The sequence below is a fragment of the Mustelus asterias genome, chromosome 21 (genome assembly GCF_964213995.1).
Source record: "Mustelus asterias chromosome 21, sMusAst1.hap1.1, whole genome shotgun sequence".
NCBI classification, from domain to species: Eukaryota; Metazoa; Chordata; class Chondrichthyes; order Carcharhiniformes; family Triakidae; genus Mustelus; species Mustelus asterias.
The window spans coordinates 18,659,013-18,676,069 of record NC_135821.1 but is presented as its reverse complement, the minus strand read 5'-3'; the positions used below and the strand labels follow the sequence as shown (position 1 = coordinate 18,676,069).

The 17,057-nt window shown below is 44.4% G+C and overlaps 2 protein-coding genes across 3 annotated transcripts in view; one reads left to right on the top strand and one right to left on the bottom strand.

Annotated features, from left to right (window-relative positions):
* xpnpep3 (X-prolyl aminopeptidase 3, mitochondrial) overlaps window positions 1-17,057 on the bottom strand; it is a 96,417-nt gene that overhangs the window by 33,153 nt on the left and 46,207 nt on the right. The window lies entirely within an intron of this gene.
* Window positions 1,072-15,918, top strand: LOC144509157 (histone acetyltransferase p300-like). 2 transcript variants are annotated; one of them, XM_078237574.1, is made up of 7 exons: window positions 1,072-1,313; window positions 2,583-2,748; window positions 10,313-10,555; window positions 10,893-10,995; window positions 11,368-11,505; window positions 14,743-14,860; window positions 15,429-15,918. In XM_078237574.1, exons 3-7 carry the CDS (start codon window positions 10,453-10,455, stop codon window positions 15,513-15,515), a joined length of 549 nt encoding a protein of 182 aa, XP_078093700.1. In that variant the 5' UTR covers window positions 1,072-1,313; window positions 2,583-2,748; window positions 10,313-10,452; the 3' UTR covers window positions 15,516-15,918. The 2 variants fall into 2 exon arrangements, with proteins under 2 accessions (XP_078093700.1, XP_078093699.1); XM_078237573.1 differs by having other exon boundaries at window positions 14,743-14,864; window positions 15,433-15,918.

Sequence of the window (17,057 nt, the reverse complement as noted above, 5' to 3'; positions counted from 1 at the left end):
ATAGAGAACCTTATGACTCTGAATGTGTACATATTCTCCCACACTGTATTCCAGTACCTGTACACTGCTACAGGGCATAGGGGATGAGTCAATACCTTGTGCTTCTCCACATCTGTTCCTACATCCCAATGTCTTTATGCCACAGGGCATAGGGAATGAGTGACTCTCTGCAGATGACCACATCTGTTACTATATCCCAGCGTCTTTATGCCACAGGGTACAAAGGATCTTAGGACTTTGTAAATATTCCCAGACTGTATTCCAGTGTATCTGCACTGTACAGTAGGACTGTACTGTACTACAGGACATAAGGAAAGAGTTATTACCTTGTGACTCCCTGTAGAGGATCCCATCCTTTACTTCTGCTGGCCTCAAAACAATTCTCCTTGCATCATTTCCGCACCGTGCTGATTTATTATTGGTTGCTGGTTGATTTGCCCACTTTTTTTTAGAGGGGAGGGAAAAGGGGATTGTTCAGAATGCCATTGGCAGCATCACAACTGCCAACTGTTGATTTAAAAAAAATTAAATATCTAAGCTGTTCTCACTGCCCCATCTTTCAGGAGCTGGACTTGTGTGTAAAGTTCCAAGTTTAGAGTCATCCTTTTAGCTTTAGTTGGCTGATGTCTGTGTCTTGTGACTCTGTTAATAAATAAATGATTGTGGCCAGAACTGTGGAATGCTGTTCTTTTTTTTTCTAATTTTATCAAACCATTGAGCCTCTTCCAGCATTAATTAGATAGTTTTTTTTTGGCCTCTTCTCATGCTCAGATATGGTGTGAAATGAACAACAAAAAGAAAATAAATTAAAGCTTAAAATGTCCCCCCTGGTCGCCATCTTTATGAGGGGCGATAGGGGGGAGGAGGGGGGTCGTGTTCAATATAAATGGCTCTATGCTGTTGTTTGGGGGACTCCTGATCCCTTTCTCCCTCTCTTCTTCCTCCTCAAAGCTGTGTGATAGCTGCAGATTACAAGGGTCCCTCCCCCCCACCCCGTGCTGCCCCTCCCCCGAAGCTGAGCTTCAGCCGGAGTTCGGCCCGTTGCCAAGGCCGCCTGTGCTCCTGATCTACGGACACCTGGTGCGGAGAGGGACGGGTCGGGATGGCGACCTCCTCGTGAACCTGCTCCTGGGCCTGGCGAAATGCGCTATTTACAGGTCCAGGCAGCGGGCGATCGAGGGGGCCGTCCATCCTGACTGTCTGTCCCTCTACCGCGGCTACGTTCGCGGCCAGGCGTCCCTGGAGAGGGAGCATGCGATGTCCGCGGGCGCAGTTGACGCTTTCCATGCCCGTTGGGCACCGCAGGGGTTGGGGTGCGTTATCGACCCTAATAATCACATTATAATTTGATGTTTTTAAGTTTCCTTTGTACTTTGATTTTTGTTCGGGCTGTTCCCCCTCCTTTTGGGGAGCTGCCCCTTTTACTTTGTCCTGATTTAACTTGAGTTTGTTTATTTGGTTTTGACCTTAAAAGAGGCCAAGGCCGCCCGCCATCTTGTTGCGGGGCAAAGCCCCTCTCCGCTTCTGATCACTCGGTCACACCTCAAGGTCAGGGAGGAGAAAGGATATCTTGATGTGTGTTTGCGAGGAGAAGGTAGAAAAGCGTTGATTGACGCGGATCTGACCCCCCTAAAAATAATTCTAAACCCCTCAGCATGGGGGGGTGAAACAAACGGCCGCCATCCTTGTGCGGGGCGTCGCCATCTTGTTGCGGGGCAAAGCCCCCTCTCGCTTCTGAGCACTCGGTCACACCTGAAAGATCGGGAAGGAGAAGGGATATCCCGATGTCTCTGGGAAGAAAGGGTATAAAAGCGTTTATTGGCGCGGTTCTCTCCCTGAAAAATAATTTTGAACACCTCAATGGTGGGACAAGCAGGCGCCCGCCATCTTTGTGCGGGGCGTCGCCATCTTGTTGCGGGACAAAGTTTCTCTGGACTGCTCCACTCGATCACACCTCAATCCCGGGGAGAATAAAGGATATTTCGATGTGTGCGGCAGGAGAGAATATAAAAGCATTTTACTGGCGCTGTTCCCTCTCCCCGAAAAATCACTTAAAGTCCCTCGAAGGTATGTTAAACAAGTGACCGCCCTCTTTGTGCGGGGCAAAGTCTCTCTCAGGACCGCTCCTCGTTTCTAGTCACTCCAGGTGACGGCGGAAGGGAAGAATATTTCTATATGCGGGGCGGGAGTATCGCAGCGTTTAATGGGGCTGCTTTCCTCCCGGAATATAATTTAAAGCCCGTCAACTGTGGTGGGGTGGGGTGGGTGGGGGGGGGGGGAACGAATGCCCGCCATGTTTGTGCGGGGCGTCGCCATCTTGTTGCGGGGCCGCTCCTCGCTTCTGATCACACCTCAAGGTGGGGGAGGAGAAATGATATCTCGATGTGTCGGGTGTGGACAGAGGTATAAACTGGGGCCACTCTCTCTCCCCGAAAAATCACATAAAGCCCCCTCCAGGATGGGATAAACAAACTCCCGCCATCTTGTTGCGGGGCGCCGCCATCTTGCTGCGGGGCACCGGGCGAGGACATTGGCCGATTATTTTTTTTTGAAACGATTTCTTTTCTCGTTTTTCCTAACAGAGAATGCAGTGGATAGAAAGTTGGAGCCACCCGTCCGCGCGAGGAAAGAATTCAAGCGGAGAATGGAAAAAAATAAGATTAGCGTCTGACGTATGTGCGGTGGCGTGATGACATAAGGGGGCGACGTCGCGCGTCTGCGGCTCTGGGAGGCTGTGAGGAGACACAGGTAAGCAGTCAGACTGGGGGCAGAGGGGGATTCTGAATTGGGGGCTAAGAGAGTCCAAACCCCTTCCTGTCTGTGCTGGTTCCACACTCTGTTATTGGCCTGCCTCACTGCCTACCTGTTGTCTTTGTTTGGACCCCCTTCCCCCCCTCTCAGCTGCCTCAAGAGCTTATTCCACTGACCCTCCTCCCATGGAGGGGCTTTTCAAAGGCTTTTCCCCTTTGCCCCACTCTGCTTTATCTCTGCCCCAGGGGTTGCTGCAATGATTTACCTGCTCCAAGTGCTTTCTGCTCTGGGGATTTAATTTCATTCATTACTGTCACATGGATTGGGATTCAGTGAAAAGTATTGGGTTTGATTTATTATTACCACCTGTATTGGGATACAGGGAAAATATTGAGTTTGATTTATTGGGATACAGGGAAAAGTATTGGCTTTGATTTATTATTGTCACATGGATTGGGATACGGTGAAATGTATTGTTTCTTGCACGCTTATACAGATAAAATCCTTCATGGGGAAGAAGGAGAGGATGCAGAATAGAGTGTTAGTCATAGCTAGGGTATTTCTTGCATGCTATACATACAGTTCATGGAGTATTGAATTGACTATTGTTACGTGTATTGGGATACAGTGAAAAGTATTATCTCTTGCATGCTATATAGAATCACTACAGCACCCAAGGAGGCCAGATTTCAATTCCAGCATCCACAGTATTTTGCATTTAACAAAAACAGAAAATGCTGCAAAATCTCAGCAGGTCTGATAGCATCTATGGGGAGAGAATAGATCCAACATTTCAAGTCTGGATGACCCTTTGTTAGAGCTCCAATGCTTTCTCCAATGTGATTATTTTTTTAATAAAGCCTTTGCTCAGTGGGGTAGTGTGTTGTGAAGTGCTGAACTATCAAGGGTGCAGTCTTTTAGATTAGATTAAGTTTAAAGTTGATTTATTAGTGTCACAAGTAGGCTTACATTAACACTGCAATGAAGTTCCAGTAAAATCCCCGAATCGCCACACTCCGGCGCCTGTTCGGGTACACTGAGGGAGAATTTAGCACCTCCAATGCACCAAACCAGTACGTCTTTCGGACTGTGGGAGGAAACCGGAGCACCCGGAGGAAACCCATGCAGACACAGGGAGAGCGTGCAGACTCCACACAGATGGTGACCAAGCTGGGAGCTGAGCCCGGGTCCCTGGCAGTGTGAGGCAGCAGTGCTAACCACTGTGCCAAGCTGTTAAGATGTGGAGATGCGAGCGTTGGACTGGGGTAGGCACAGTAAGAAGTCTCACAACACCAGGTTAAAGTCCAACAGGTTTATTTGGCACTAGCTTTCGGAGTCTCAGGCTCCTTCATCAGGTGAGTTAGGACCTGTGTTCACAAACATTCACTCACCTGATGGAGCCTGAGACTCCGAAAGCTAGTGCCAAATAAACCTGTTGGACTTTAACCTGGTGTTGTGAGACTTCTTACTGTTACCAAGCTGTTAAACCAAAACTCCGTGTGTTCTGCCACGTGAAAAGTCCCATTGGACTGTTTTGAACAACAACAGGGAAGTTATCATTGTTGCTTCTCATAGAATCATAGAGTCATAGAGGTTTACAGCATGGAAGCAGGCCCTTCAGCCCAACTTGTCCATGCCATTCTTTTTTGTAAACTCCTAAGCTAGGGGGAGATAGTGGAAGCGGATACAGTAGTGACTTAAGGGGCATCTTGACAAGTACATGAATAGGATGGGAATAGAGGGATATGGTCCCTGGAAGAGCAGGGGGTTTTAGTTCAGTTGGGCAGCATGGTCGGTGCAGGCTTGGAGGGCCAAAGGGCCTGTTCCTGTGCTGTAATTTTCTTTGTTCTTTAGTCCCAGTTGCCCGCATTTGGCCCACATCCCTCCATACCCATCTTAACCATGTAACTGTCTAAATGCTTTTTAAAAGACAAAATTGTACCCGCCTCTACTACTACCTCTGGCAGCTTGTTCCAGATACTCACCACCCTCTGTGTGAAAGAATTGTCCCTCTGGACACTTTTGTATCTCTCCCCTCTCACCTTAAACCTATGTTCCCTACCTTTGAGAAAAGATATTGACTATCTATGCCCCTCATTATTTTATAGACTTCTATAAGATCATCCCTAAGCTTCCTACGCTCCAGGGGAAAAAGTCCCAATCTATCCAGCCTCTCCTTATAATTCGAACCATCAAGTCTCGGTAGCATCCTAGTAAATCTTTTGGTCAATCTTCTGGTCAATATTTATCCCTCAAAAGTCACAAAATTATCGAATTGATATGAATGGCACAGTGGTTAGCGCTGCTACGTCACAGCGCCAGGGACCTGGGTTCGATTCCCGGCTTGGGTGACTGTGTGTGTGGAGTTTGCACGTTCTCCCTGTGTCTACGTGGGTTTCCTCCGGGTGCACCAGTTTCCTCCCACAGTCCAAAAGATGTGCAGGTTAGGTGGATTGGCCATGCTAAGTTGCCTTAGTGTCCAATGATGTGCAGGTTAGGGGGATTAGCCCAGGTATATGTGCAGGGTTACAGGGGGCAGTGGGGTGTTTGGGGGGGGGGGGGGCTTGGGTGTGATGTTCTTTCGGAGAGTTACTGCAGACTTGATGGGCCGAATGGCCTCCTTCTGCACTGTCGGGATTCTAATTCACAACATTGGTGTTTGTGGGAGTTTCCTGTGTGTAAACTGGCTCCTGCTTCCCTAATTCATACATATTTCATTGGCTGTAAAATGCTTTTGGATGTCTGGAAAGCTGCTACCCAATGCAAGTATTTTTCACCTTTCTCACCTCATAGAATCCCTACAGTGCAGAAGGAGGCCATTTGGCCCATTGAGTCTGCACCAACCACAATCCCACCCAGGCCCTATCCCTGTAGCCCCACATATTTACCCTAGCTAATCCCCCTGACACTAAGGGGCAATTTAGCACGGCCAATCCACCTAACCCACACATGTTTGGGAGTGTGGAAGGAAACTGGGGAGAACGTGCAGACTCCACACAGACAGTGACCCAAACCGGGAATCGAACCCTGGTCCCTGGCGCTGTGAGGTAGCAGTGCTAACCCACTGTGCCGCCCTGAGTCATAAGCTAATAATAATAATAAGTGATAATAAAAGCAAATACGCTGGATTAACTCTGGCAGCGTCTGTGGAGAGTGAAACAGAGTTAACATTTCGAGCCCGGATGACTCCTTCATGAGCCATGATTGGGTTCCACTCTCAGACTGAGCACGTGATCAGTGCCCGTTTCAATGCAGCCCTAAGGCAGTATATCACTGTGGGTGCTGTCTTCGTTAAACTGAGGCCCTGTCTAATCTGCTCATGAGGATCATCTTGTCCTAATGTAGCAAAGTTCTCCTCTAGTCTAGAACTGCCAAAGCTTTCGTAAGTTAAAAGAGAGTCATGGGAAACAGGCCCTTTGGCCCAACTTGTCCATGCCACCCAGTTTTTAACCACCAAGCTAATTCCAATTGCCTGCGTTTGGCCCATATCCCTCTATACCCACCTTACCCGTGTAACTGTCTAAATGCTTTTTAAAAGACAAAATTGTACCCGCCTCTACTACTACTACCTCTGGCAGCTTGTTCCAGACACACTCCACCTTCTGAGTGAAAAGATTGCCCCTCTGGACCCTTTTGTATCTCTCCCCTCTCACCTTAAACCTGTGCCCTCTAGTTTTAGACTCCTCTACCTTTGGGAAAAGATATTGACTATCTAGCTGATGTGTGCCCCTCTTTATTTTGTAGACATTGATAAGATCAGCCCTCAGTCTCCTACGCTCCAGGGAAAAAAAGGTCCCAGTCTATCCAGCCTCTCCTTATAACTCAAACCATCAAGTCCCGGTAGCATCCTAGTAAATCTTTTCTGCACTCTTTCTAGTTTAATAATATCCTTTCTATAATAGGGTGACCAGAATTGTACACAGTATTCCAAGTGTGGCCTTACCAATGTCTTGTACAACTTCAACAAGACGTCCCAACTCCTGTATTCAATGTTCTGACCAATGAAAGCAAGCACGCCGAATGCCTCCTTCACCACCCTGTCACCAACTTGCATTTTTGTAGCGCCATTTCAGGGCATCTTTGTAGCCGATCAAGCACTTTTAAAGTGTAATAATCCCAATAGTGCCGAAGAAGGCCACTCAGCCCATCGAGTCTGCACCAACTCAGCATCTTACCCAGGCCCACACCCCAACCCGCTGGATCCCCGTAACCTCTAATCCACCATACCTGCACTAAAGGGCAATTTACCATGGCCAATCCACCTAACCTGCACGTCTTTGGACTGTGGGAGGGAGCCGGAGCACCCGGAGGAAACCCACGCAGACACAGGGAGAACGTGCAGACTCCACACAGACAGTGACCCAAGGCCGGAATTGAACCTGGGTCCCTGGCGCTGTGAGGCAGCAGTGCTAACCACTGTGCCAAGGATGTAGGAAATGGGCCTGCCAGAAACAGCAATGATCAGGTTTTGGCAATGTTGGTTGAAGGATAAATAATGACCAGAATATTAGGGAGAATTCTCTTTTCTGTCGACTTTATAGGATGCTTTGCATCCAAACGGCAAGGACAGCCTTGGTTTAACATTTGTCTGAAAAACGGCATCGTCAACAGTGTAGCACTCCACTCGCTCTGTACTGCTCAGGGAGTGCTAACCAAGATTGCTGCCTCTGACTAGGGACCTGTAACTGGCCACCCAATGAGCCACGGTTTAACATGTATGAATACAGCTTTGTTCGACATGATATTTGGCAGTATATTATGTCTTGGGGTGGTTATGTAGATGATTTTTTATTCAAAAAAAAAACTCGCCCAAGAATTACTTCTGAATTGTGGTTGGATAATGAATGCTTCATCGTCTTTTGAGAGGTATCTTTGTCCCCACACTCCAAAGATGTGCGGGTTAGATGGATTGGCCATGCTAAATTGCCCCTTAGTGTCAGGGGGACTAGCTAGGGTAAATGCAAGGGGTTGTGGGGATAGGGCCTGGGTGGGATTGTGGTTGGTGCAGACTCGATGGGACGAATGGCCTCCTCCTGCACTGCAGGGATTCTATGATTCCCAGTTGAAGGTGCCCGTCACTGCTCCAGGCTACACACGGAGGGAAAATGAGAAGGGGGAGGGGTCACATTTACTTTAAGATGTTGGACTTTCCCTCCATTTCACAAAAAGAAGGCAACAAATGGAACTTAAAAAATAATCAGTAGAATTTAATGTCTTGTACCATTGTTCAAATAAACCGTCAATGCAACATATATATTGACAATATCAAATGAACATAGATTGATGATGCAGTTCCTGTGCGTAAGAATCCCAAATCTTGATCAATGATTTACTGGAATGAAATGTGCATAAAACTCAATTATTCGTTGAAAACAGTGTTAACTTTTCCAGTTGCACCATAGAAAATATCACAGCTTGGTATGGTCCCTGCTCTGTCCAAGACTGCAAGAAATTACAAATGGTTGTGAATGTAGCCCAATCCATCTCTCAAACCAGCCTCCCATCCATTGACTCTGTCTACACTTCCCGCTGCCTCGGCAAAGCAGCCAGCATAATTACAGAATCCTACAGTGCAGAAAAGGCCCTTTGGCCCATCGAGTCTGCACCGACGCACGAAAGGCCCTGAACTTCCCACCTAATCCGACTTGCCAGTGGGATTCAAGGACCCCACGCACCCCGGATATTCTCTCTTCCACCTTCTTCCGTCGGGAAAAAGATACAAAAGTCTGAGGTCACACACCAACCGACTCAAGAACAGCTTCTTCCCTGCTGCTGTCAGACTTTTGAATGGACCTACCTTGTATTAAGTTGATCTTTCTCTACACCCTAGCTATGACTGGGTTTGATCCGACCCCAGTTCGACCTGGGTTCGATTCCCGGCTTGGGTTACTATCTGTGTGGAGTCTGCACGTTCGCCCCGTGTCTGCGTGGGTTTCCTCCGGGTGCTCCAATTTCCTCCCACAGTCCAAAGATGTGCGGGTTAGGTTGATTGGCCATGCTAAAATTGCCCCTTAGTGCCCTGAGATGCGTAGGTTGGAGAGATTAGTGGGTAAAGATGTGGGGGTAGGGCCTGGGTGGGATTGTGGTCGGCACAGACTCGATGGGCCAAATGGCCTCTTTCTGCGCTGTAGGGTTTCTGTGACTGTAACACTACATTATGCACTCTCTCGTTTCCTTCTCTGTGAACGGTATGCTTTGTCTATGTAGCACGCAGGAAACAATACTTTTCACTGCATACTAATATATGTGACAATAATAAATCAAATCAAATGAAGGGATGATTTACGTCAATCCTCTGGTAGTGACTACCCAATCCAAAGAACAATACAGCACAGGAACAGGCCCTTCGGCCCTCCAAGCCTGCGCCGCTCATGTGCCCAACGAGACCATTCGTTTGTATCCCTCTATTCCCTGTCTGTTCATGTGGCTATCTAGATAAATCTTAAACGATCCCAGCGTGTCTGCCTCAATCACCTTGCTTGGCAGTGCATTCCAGGCCCCCACCACCCTCTGTGTAAAATACGTCCCCCTGACATCTGTGGTGAACCTTGCCCCCCTCACCTTGAACCCGTGACCCCTCGTGTTCGTCACCTCCGACCTGGGAAAAAGCTTCCCACTGTTCACCCTACCTATGCCTTTCATAATTTTATACACCTCTATTAGGTCGCCCCTCATCCTCCGTCTTTCCAGGGAGAACAACCCCAGTTTACCCAATCTCTCCTCATAGCTGAGACCGTCCATACCAGGCAACATCCTGGTAAACCTTTTCTGTACTCTCTCCAAAGCCTCCACGTCCTTCTGGTAGTGTGGCGACCAGAACTGGACGCAGTATTCCAAATGTGGCCTAACCAACGTTCTATACAGCTGCAACATCATATGCCAACTTTTATATTCTATGCCCCGTCCAATAAAGGCAAGCATGCCATATGCCTTCTTGACCACCCTCTCCACCTGTGCTGCCACCTTTAAGGATCTGTGGACTTGTACACCCAGGTCCCTCTGTGTGTCTATACTCCTGATGGTTCTGCCATTTATTGTATAGCTCCCCCTTACATTAGATCTACCCCTTGGTGTGTGCGTGTGTGCGTGTGTGCGTGTGTGCGCGTGTGCGTGTGTGTTAATAAACAGGTGACTAAACAGACAGTTCACTCAGAAGCGAGACTTTATGCAGGTCCACATTTCTGGATTCCATGTCTTTTATGTTGAAACTAAAACTGGACATTTTATCCTAGACCATATCAAGTCTATAAAATGCAACAAATGCTGGTCATACTGAAATTTACTGAACATTAATTCAGTTTTGAAAACCTTCAATTGCAGGAAGCGCTGGCTTTAAAGTTACAGGCCAGGGTAGCTACTAAACATTAACACTGTTCCACGAGATCCTACCCTTGCTTGTGTTAGGGTTAATACCACCCTGCTGCTTCTCTTCTCCCCCTCAGCACCCCCAACCCCGATTAAATTCATTTGGCACTAAGAACTTGGCCATCTCTAGGGAAAAGATATTGGTTTTGAATGCAGAATTGAACTGACTTGTATTGTTTTTTTCACCTTTCCACAGCATTACTAGCTGGAGCAGCGGTAGGATTAGGAAACTCGCTAGGGTCAGTAGGAGTTGGACAACAGAACACGCCAAGTTTAAACACTACCAGTCAGATTGACCCGAGCTCTATAGAGAGAGCCTATGCAGCACTTGGACTCATGTATCAGGGTAACCAGATGCAGCCTCAACCTCAGATGCAGAACCAGCAATCATCTCAGTTTTCACAGGGGCATCAATCTCTGTGGCCTATGAATGCTATGGGTAAGTAAAAACGGCATGCAAAATAGGTAGAGCTTACCCATTCTCAGTGTGGTTGTGCAGTTCTCAATTCTCATCCTGTTTTGTAGATGCATATTTAAATTAGTGCCCATCAAGTTGCAGGTATTTTTGTATCAAACAAGCAAACTTTTTACCCCTCTCCTTTCAATAATTGCCTTATCAAAAGCCCACAAGAACTTAGCATTTTTCATTTGGACATCCTGTTAGAGCTGATTGTTAATGACTATGTTGCTGGGGATTAGTATCTGCTTGTGATCCAATCAGATATTCATCAGCTGAGAATGTTTTAGAATTCTAATGACTTTGTTTGACTTTACAGGTTCCAGCCAAATGGATGTAGATGGAAGTAACATCGGTGTGCAGGCCCCCAACCAGCAGTCCAGCTTACTGCATGATATGATGTCATCCATGACCTTGGTTAAGTAAGTCTTGGATTCATTCTTGCTTATCATTTCTAGTTTCATGTTTTTCTTCTGCTGTTTTCTGTGTATTATTAAAAATATAAACCTAAATGTGGATGCCAGAGTGGCTGGCCAACCAGACGGTGAAATGTCTTTTCTTTTTCCTGTGACCAAGCTGAGGAGTTCTGCTGGAGTTCGGGCATCTAGTATAGCCTGACAGCGAAATAAAGTCTTACAAAAGTGTGTGGTCACATCTGTGCCCTCTCGTTAAATACAAAATGATTCCAAACCTTAAGTGGAAAATAATGAAGGCCAAGAGATTGTTCTTTGCAGCTTTGCTCATTTAAATTTCCAACAAATTATGTTACTCACACCAACTTTTAATTATTTCAGCCCAATGCTAAGTGATGGCACAAGTGTTAGTAATCTCAATGCAGTGCCAACAGCAACGCCCCCCTCAAGTACTGGCATTCGAAAATCATGGCATGAAGATGTCACTCAGGACCTACGCAATCATCTTGTTCATAAACTGTGAGTGATCGGCTGTATATGCATATGTGATAGAGGTCCTAGATATAGCCACTTTGGTGGTGATTTATTCATGCTAGTCTTGAGGTGATTGGGATTTTTTTGTGACCTAAAGTATACAATTTTATTCTTCTCCTAAGTAGCCATTTATTTGTTTTCTTCTTCGCCAGTTTTCTCCTCCTGATGAGTTTCACAATAGGTCAGCTTCTTGTATCTTGCTTCCACAGTATAGCAACTCTCTGATTGTGAAGAGTATTCCAGCCAAGCCCCAACCTGTGTTCAGCCAGCGTCCAGATACGCATAACTCCAGCTGAAGCCTTATGAAAACGATCAGAATTACAATCTGACTGACTTTTCCAATACTTGGGCCAAACACCCAGGGATTACCTAATATCACAGACAGGTTTCATCCAACTCCACTGCACACTGCTTTAGCTAGTCGAGGGTGTCATCACTATTTCCAATAGTTATTGCTATAGCAGTAACATTTTCATGCAAGTGATATGTTTAGATCTCAGGAATCTCAAAAGCTATTCACAAGGTATAACCTTGGACTTGAATTTCCTCTTGCTCATTGATTTTGAATTTTGCTCCTACCAGTTCAATCAATTTTACTGTAACTTAACCTGAGTGAAATTTTGTATTGTGCGCAGCCCAGTACAACATTGTTAGGATGACAAATTTATTGCATGTAAATATTCAGTTTTTAAACTTGTGAATAACTAGATGAAGCATCTTACCCCATTTGTAATCACAATTGTTACACACTAAGATCAATAATATGTACTATGCCTTGTTTCCATTGTGTGCATTCAACATTTAAATAATTTTCCCCCACCTCCCAATATTAGTCTCTAACTTCTTCCCAGGCAGCATAATGACAAACTGTTCAGTCACTAGGGTTCCTTAAAAATAGCGCAAGTGATAAATACAAGTCAGAAGAGCAGTGAACATTGGGGAGGATTGCAGCAGACTGAGATGTAGGAATGTGAAGTGATGCAAACAGAGATTCCGGGGTCCATGTACACAAAATGGCAGGATGAATCGAGGATGCTCTTAAAGCCAAGGATTCCATATATTTCGTTATTACAGGAACAGAGAGAAGTGTTGGCTGGTTCGTGATGCAGAGCGATGTCAACAGCGTGAGTTCAATTCCCATACTGGCTGAGGTTTTCATGAAAGCCCTGCATCCTTCACCTTTCCCCTTGCATGAGGTTTGGTGATCCTTGGGTTAAATCACCACCAGTCAATCTATGGTGATCTGGGACTATGGTGATTTTATTATAATATTTTAATTAGAGTACTAAAGCAAGGAGATTATGATATTGGATATATGGCACCAAAACAGGCCATTTGGTCTAAGCATGCCATGTTAGCGTTTATGTTCCACTCGAGCTTCCTCTCTTTCCTCATTTAAATCTACCTTCATAACCAACTTCTCCCTCATCTAGTTACCCCTTAAATGCATCTATACTATTTTCTTCTGTCTCTCCCTGTAGTAGAGTTCCACACACTCACCACTCTTTGGGTAAGGAAGTTTCTTCTGAATTGGACTTCTTGGTGACTGTCTTCTATTGGTGCTCTCTAGTTATACTTTTCACAAAACAATGGTTCAGCCTCAGCTGCAGTGTTGTGTTCAATTCTGAACTGCACACATTCGGAACAATGTCACAGTCTCAGGAAGGATGTAGAAGAGACTTAGTAGAATCGTACCAAGGCAGAGGGCTTTCAATTACATGCAAAGACTAGAAAAAAGGTTGTTCTCCTTGGAGCAGAGACAGTTCAGAGGAAATTTAATAAAAGGTGTTCAAATTTGTGAATGGATTTGATAGGAAAGAATGACTGTTTCCTGTGGGAGAAATGTCAGTAGCAGAAGGGACAGATTCGCAAAAGAACAAGACAGCATTTTTAAAAAATGATGCAGAGAGTTCTGGTGATGTGGAATGCACTGCCTGAAAGGGTGGTGAAGCAGATTCACTTGTGGCTTTCAAAAAAGAACACTGGAAGGGAAAAATTATACAGAAAGAACAGGAGAGTGCGGCTAATGGGATAACTCTACCAAAAAGCCAGAAACGGCACGATGAGCTGAATGTCCTCCTTTTAATTGATTGGCATCATGCATTGTCCCTTAACAGATTTCCTGAAGTGTCTACAATTACTGCCGTACATTCTGCTTCCCAAATACTATCATCTTAGAACATAGAACATTACAGCGCAGTATAGGCCCTTCGGCCCTCAATGTTGCGCCGACCTGTGAAACCAATCTATAGCCCATCTAACCTACACTATTCCAATATCATCCATATGTTTATCCAATGACCCTTTAAATGCCCTTAATGTTGACGAGTCCACTACTGCTGCAGGCAGGGAATTCCACGCCCTTACTACTCTGAGTAAAGAACCTACCTCTGACATCTGTCCTATACCTATCACCCCTCAAGTTAAAGCTATGTAAAAACAAAAACTATCTTGTATTAAAAGTTCTGAGCAATGACAAAACATTTATTCTCCATGGGCAAATATTAGGTTGTTATTAAAGAAACATTTTATTGGTGCCAATTGTTTTGTTTTTGCCAGATTGCTGCTACTCATTGATATACATGATCAAAATATACTGTTACTTTGGGGAAAATATTGACACCATGAGATTTATGGTACAAGTTTTTAATATTAGATAGCACAAAAATAGTTAGTTTCACTAAATACACTTGTCATAAAAGTAAGTGATGGAACACAGTCTGAAGGACATGCTGGCTCAGTGCATTGGCCGTGCTAAATTCTCCCTCTGTGTACCCAAACGGATGCCGGTGCGTGGCAACTAGGGGATTTTCACAGTAACTTCATTGCAGTGTTAATGTAAGCCTACTTGGGACACCAATAAATAAAGTTTAAAAAAAACAAATTGTCTTGTGTTCAGCTGAATATACACAATGCCATAGATTTATGTACTCTGACTGTAGCACCATGCTTTGTGATTAACATGTGCAATGCTGCTGCATGTTTTAATGATTACTGATTGACTTGGATAAATTCATCTGACCAAAAAGATCATAGGCATAACTTAATGAAATAAATTGTAAATGTCAGGCTAATTGATTTTGGAACTGCCATTTTAAGGTGCCTGCCATTTTGAGTTGAAGAGTTGTGCTGTGTTTTTAATTGTTCAGTTCAAAGATCATTTTATCATTTCAACCTCTTGCACAATTGAATATTTTGTAATGTTTGGTTCCCTCTATACAGAGTTCAAGCCATATTCCCAACACCTGACCCAGCAGCATTAAAAGACAGGCGGATGGAAAACCTGGTGGCTTACGCACGAAAGGTGGAAGGAGACATGTACGAGTCTGCCAACAGCAGGGCAAGTTCTAATTTAATGTTTCAGTCGTGGCACAATTTGACCCTGGGATAAGTTGGGATTGATTTGCTTTTCACTGAGACCAAATATGTTCAGATAGATGTAAGAATAGATGTGCTTGCTGCATAATTATTCATCAAAAATGATCTGCACAGTTTGATGAACACAGTTAAATAACAGTAACTGCCAATAGATACTCACATCCGTTCAGAATTCTATCAAAATTGCAAAGCCAGGCTGACTACTCATTTGATTCAACCACATGACCGCCAAATTGAGTGTCAAATTGGGAGCAATGCTATGACAATATTTACAGGACAGTTAAAATGGGAGTTGTTGAGGAAATAATGCAGCTTACAGATAAAAATGGAACCAGTTTGGGCCATCTAGAATTAGGTTCCGTTACTAGTGAGCAAGGAATCTCTCATTTGCATGTTTATTTGCTGTCCGTTGGAGTTTCTTTTTACAGAATGGCAACCTTGCATCACTGGGTTTTCACTTGTTTCCAACAGATCTTCTCACCTTGCAACATTTCTTTAAATCAACTTTCTCAATTTTTTTCAAAATACAGGCAGAGTACTACCATCTGCTGGCTGAGAAGATCTACAAGATTCAGAAGGAACTGGAGGAAAGGCGTCGCACCAAGCTTCAGAATTAGGGTGTGATGCCACTGTGGTAATACAAACCGGGCCTAGTTTTAAGGCTGATAAAATTGGATATCCTGAATCAGCGGTCTCCAAACTTTTCAGTACGAGGGCCACACCGTATATTTCACACATTTTCGGGGGGCCAAAGAAGAAAATTAGTTTTATAAACGAACGAATGAATAAGTTTTATTTGGATCATCTTTGTAATCAGCATGATATGATTCGGAACAAAAGAGAAACGTGACAATTACAAAGAAACAATGCTGTGCTTACACTGAGAAATGATATATAATGAGTAAAAATGTCAAACATCAGCAAATGCTCTGACAAAATAATCAATTACTTAACTGCAGATGAGAAAAGCAGGTTATTCATTTTTTAATTAATTTTATTTACTGAAATTTTGTGGCACACACTAAGAAAAATAAACACGCCCCAAGAAAGAACTTCAGTAAAACAAAGCAAAGAAATTCAAAATAAACTTGTACCATTAATAAAAGTCGAACAAAAATAAATTTAGTCTGCACCTTTCTACACAATTCTGGAAATTGGAGTTTTCAATCGTAAATGTCATCTGATTGGAGATCAATAATTTCCATTTGAAACTGACTTGGGAGTGTTTCAACATTGCTGCCAAATGGATTTTGAAACAGCTTTATTTCATCGGTGTTTCCATCAAGATCAGAAATTCGTTCCCCAAATTGTTTTTGCAAGTCCTTAATGATTTCTGTTGCAAATGCCGAAGGAAATTCTGTTTCACTTTCTTCATGAAAATCTTCACAACATGGAAAATGAACCAAGTTATGAACTTTCAGCTGTCCTTGAAATAGCATGTTTTGCCCCGAATGCCTTGACATGCGCGAATAGATCACAAATCAAATTTGTTTCACCTTGCAACTTCAGATTCAATTGATTCATATGGCCTGTCACGTCTGCAAAAAATGCCAATTTCCAAAGCCAGTCAGTGTTTGATAAAAGTGGTTCGGGTCGATTCTTCTCTGTGAGAAAGGAATCAATTTCCTCTCTGAGCTGAAAGAACCGCGATAGAACCTTTCCACAACTAAGCCATCGAACTGCTGTATAATAAGGCAAGTCACCGAACTCAGAATCAGTTTCTTTCAGAAAATCACGAAACTGGCGATGATTAAGCTCGTGAGATTGAATGAAATTCACTGTTGAAACAACAGGTTTCAGAACGCAAGACATATCCACATATTCTCCGCACAATGCTTGTTGATGGATAATGCAATGCAGAAGCATAGGCTTTGAGAATCCACCAACCTCACAAGCCTTTGTGATTTGTCCAACCAAACCTTTCTTCACCCCAGACGTGTTCTTTCCTCCATCAATTGTCATGCATTGCAGTTTATTCCACTCCAGGTTATATTCTAACACCGTTTTTTGCAATTCTTTGAAGATGTCTTCTCCAGTTACTGTGCTGTGCATGCTATGCGCTGATGCTAATTCTTGTGTCACATTAAATTCACTGTCGACGCCACGGATGAATACTAGGAGTTGTGATGTGTCACACACACCAGTTGATTCATCAAGTG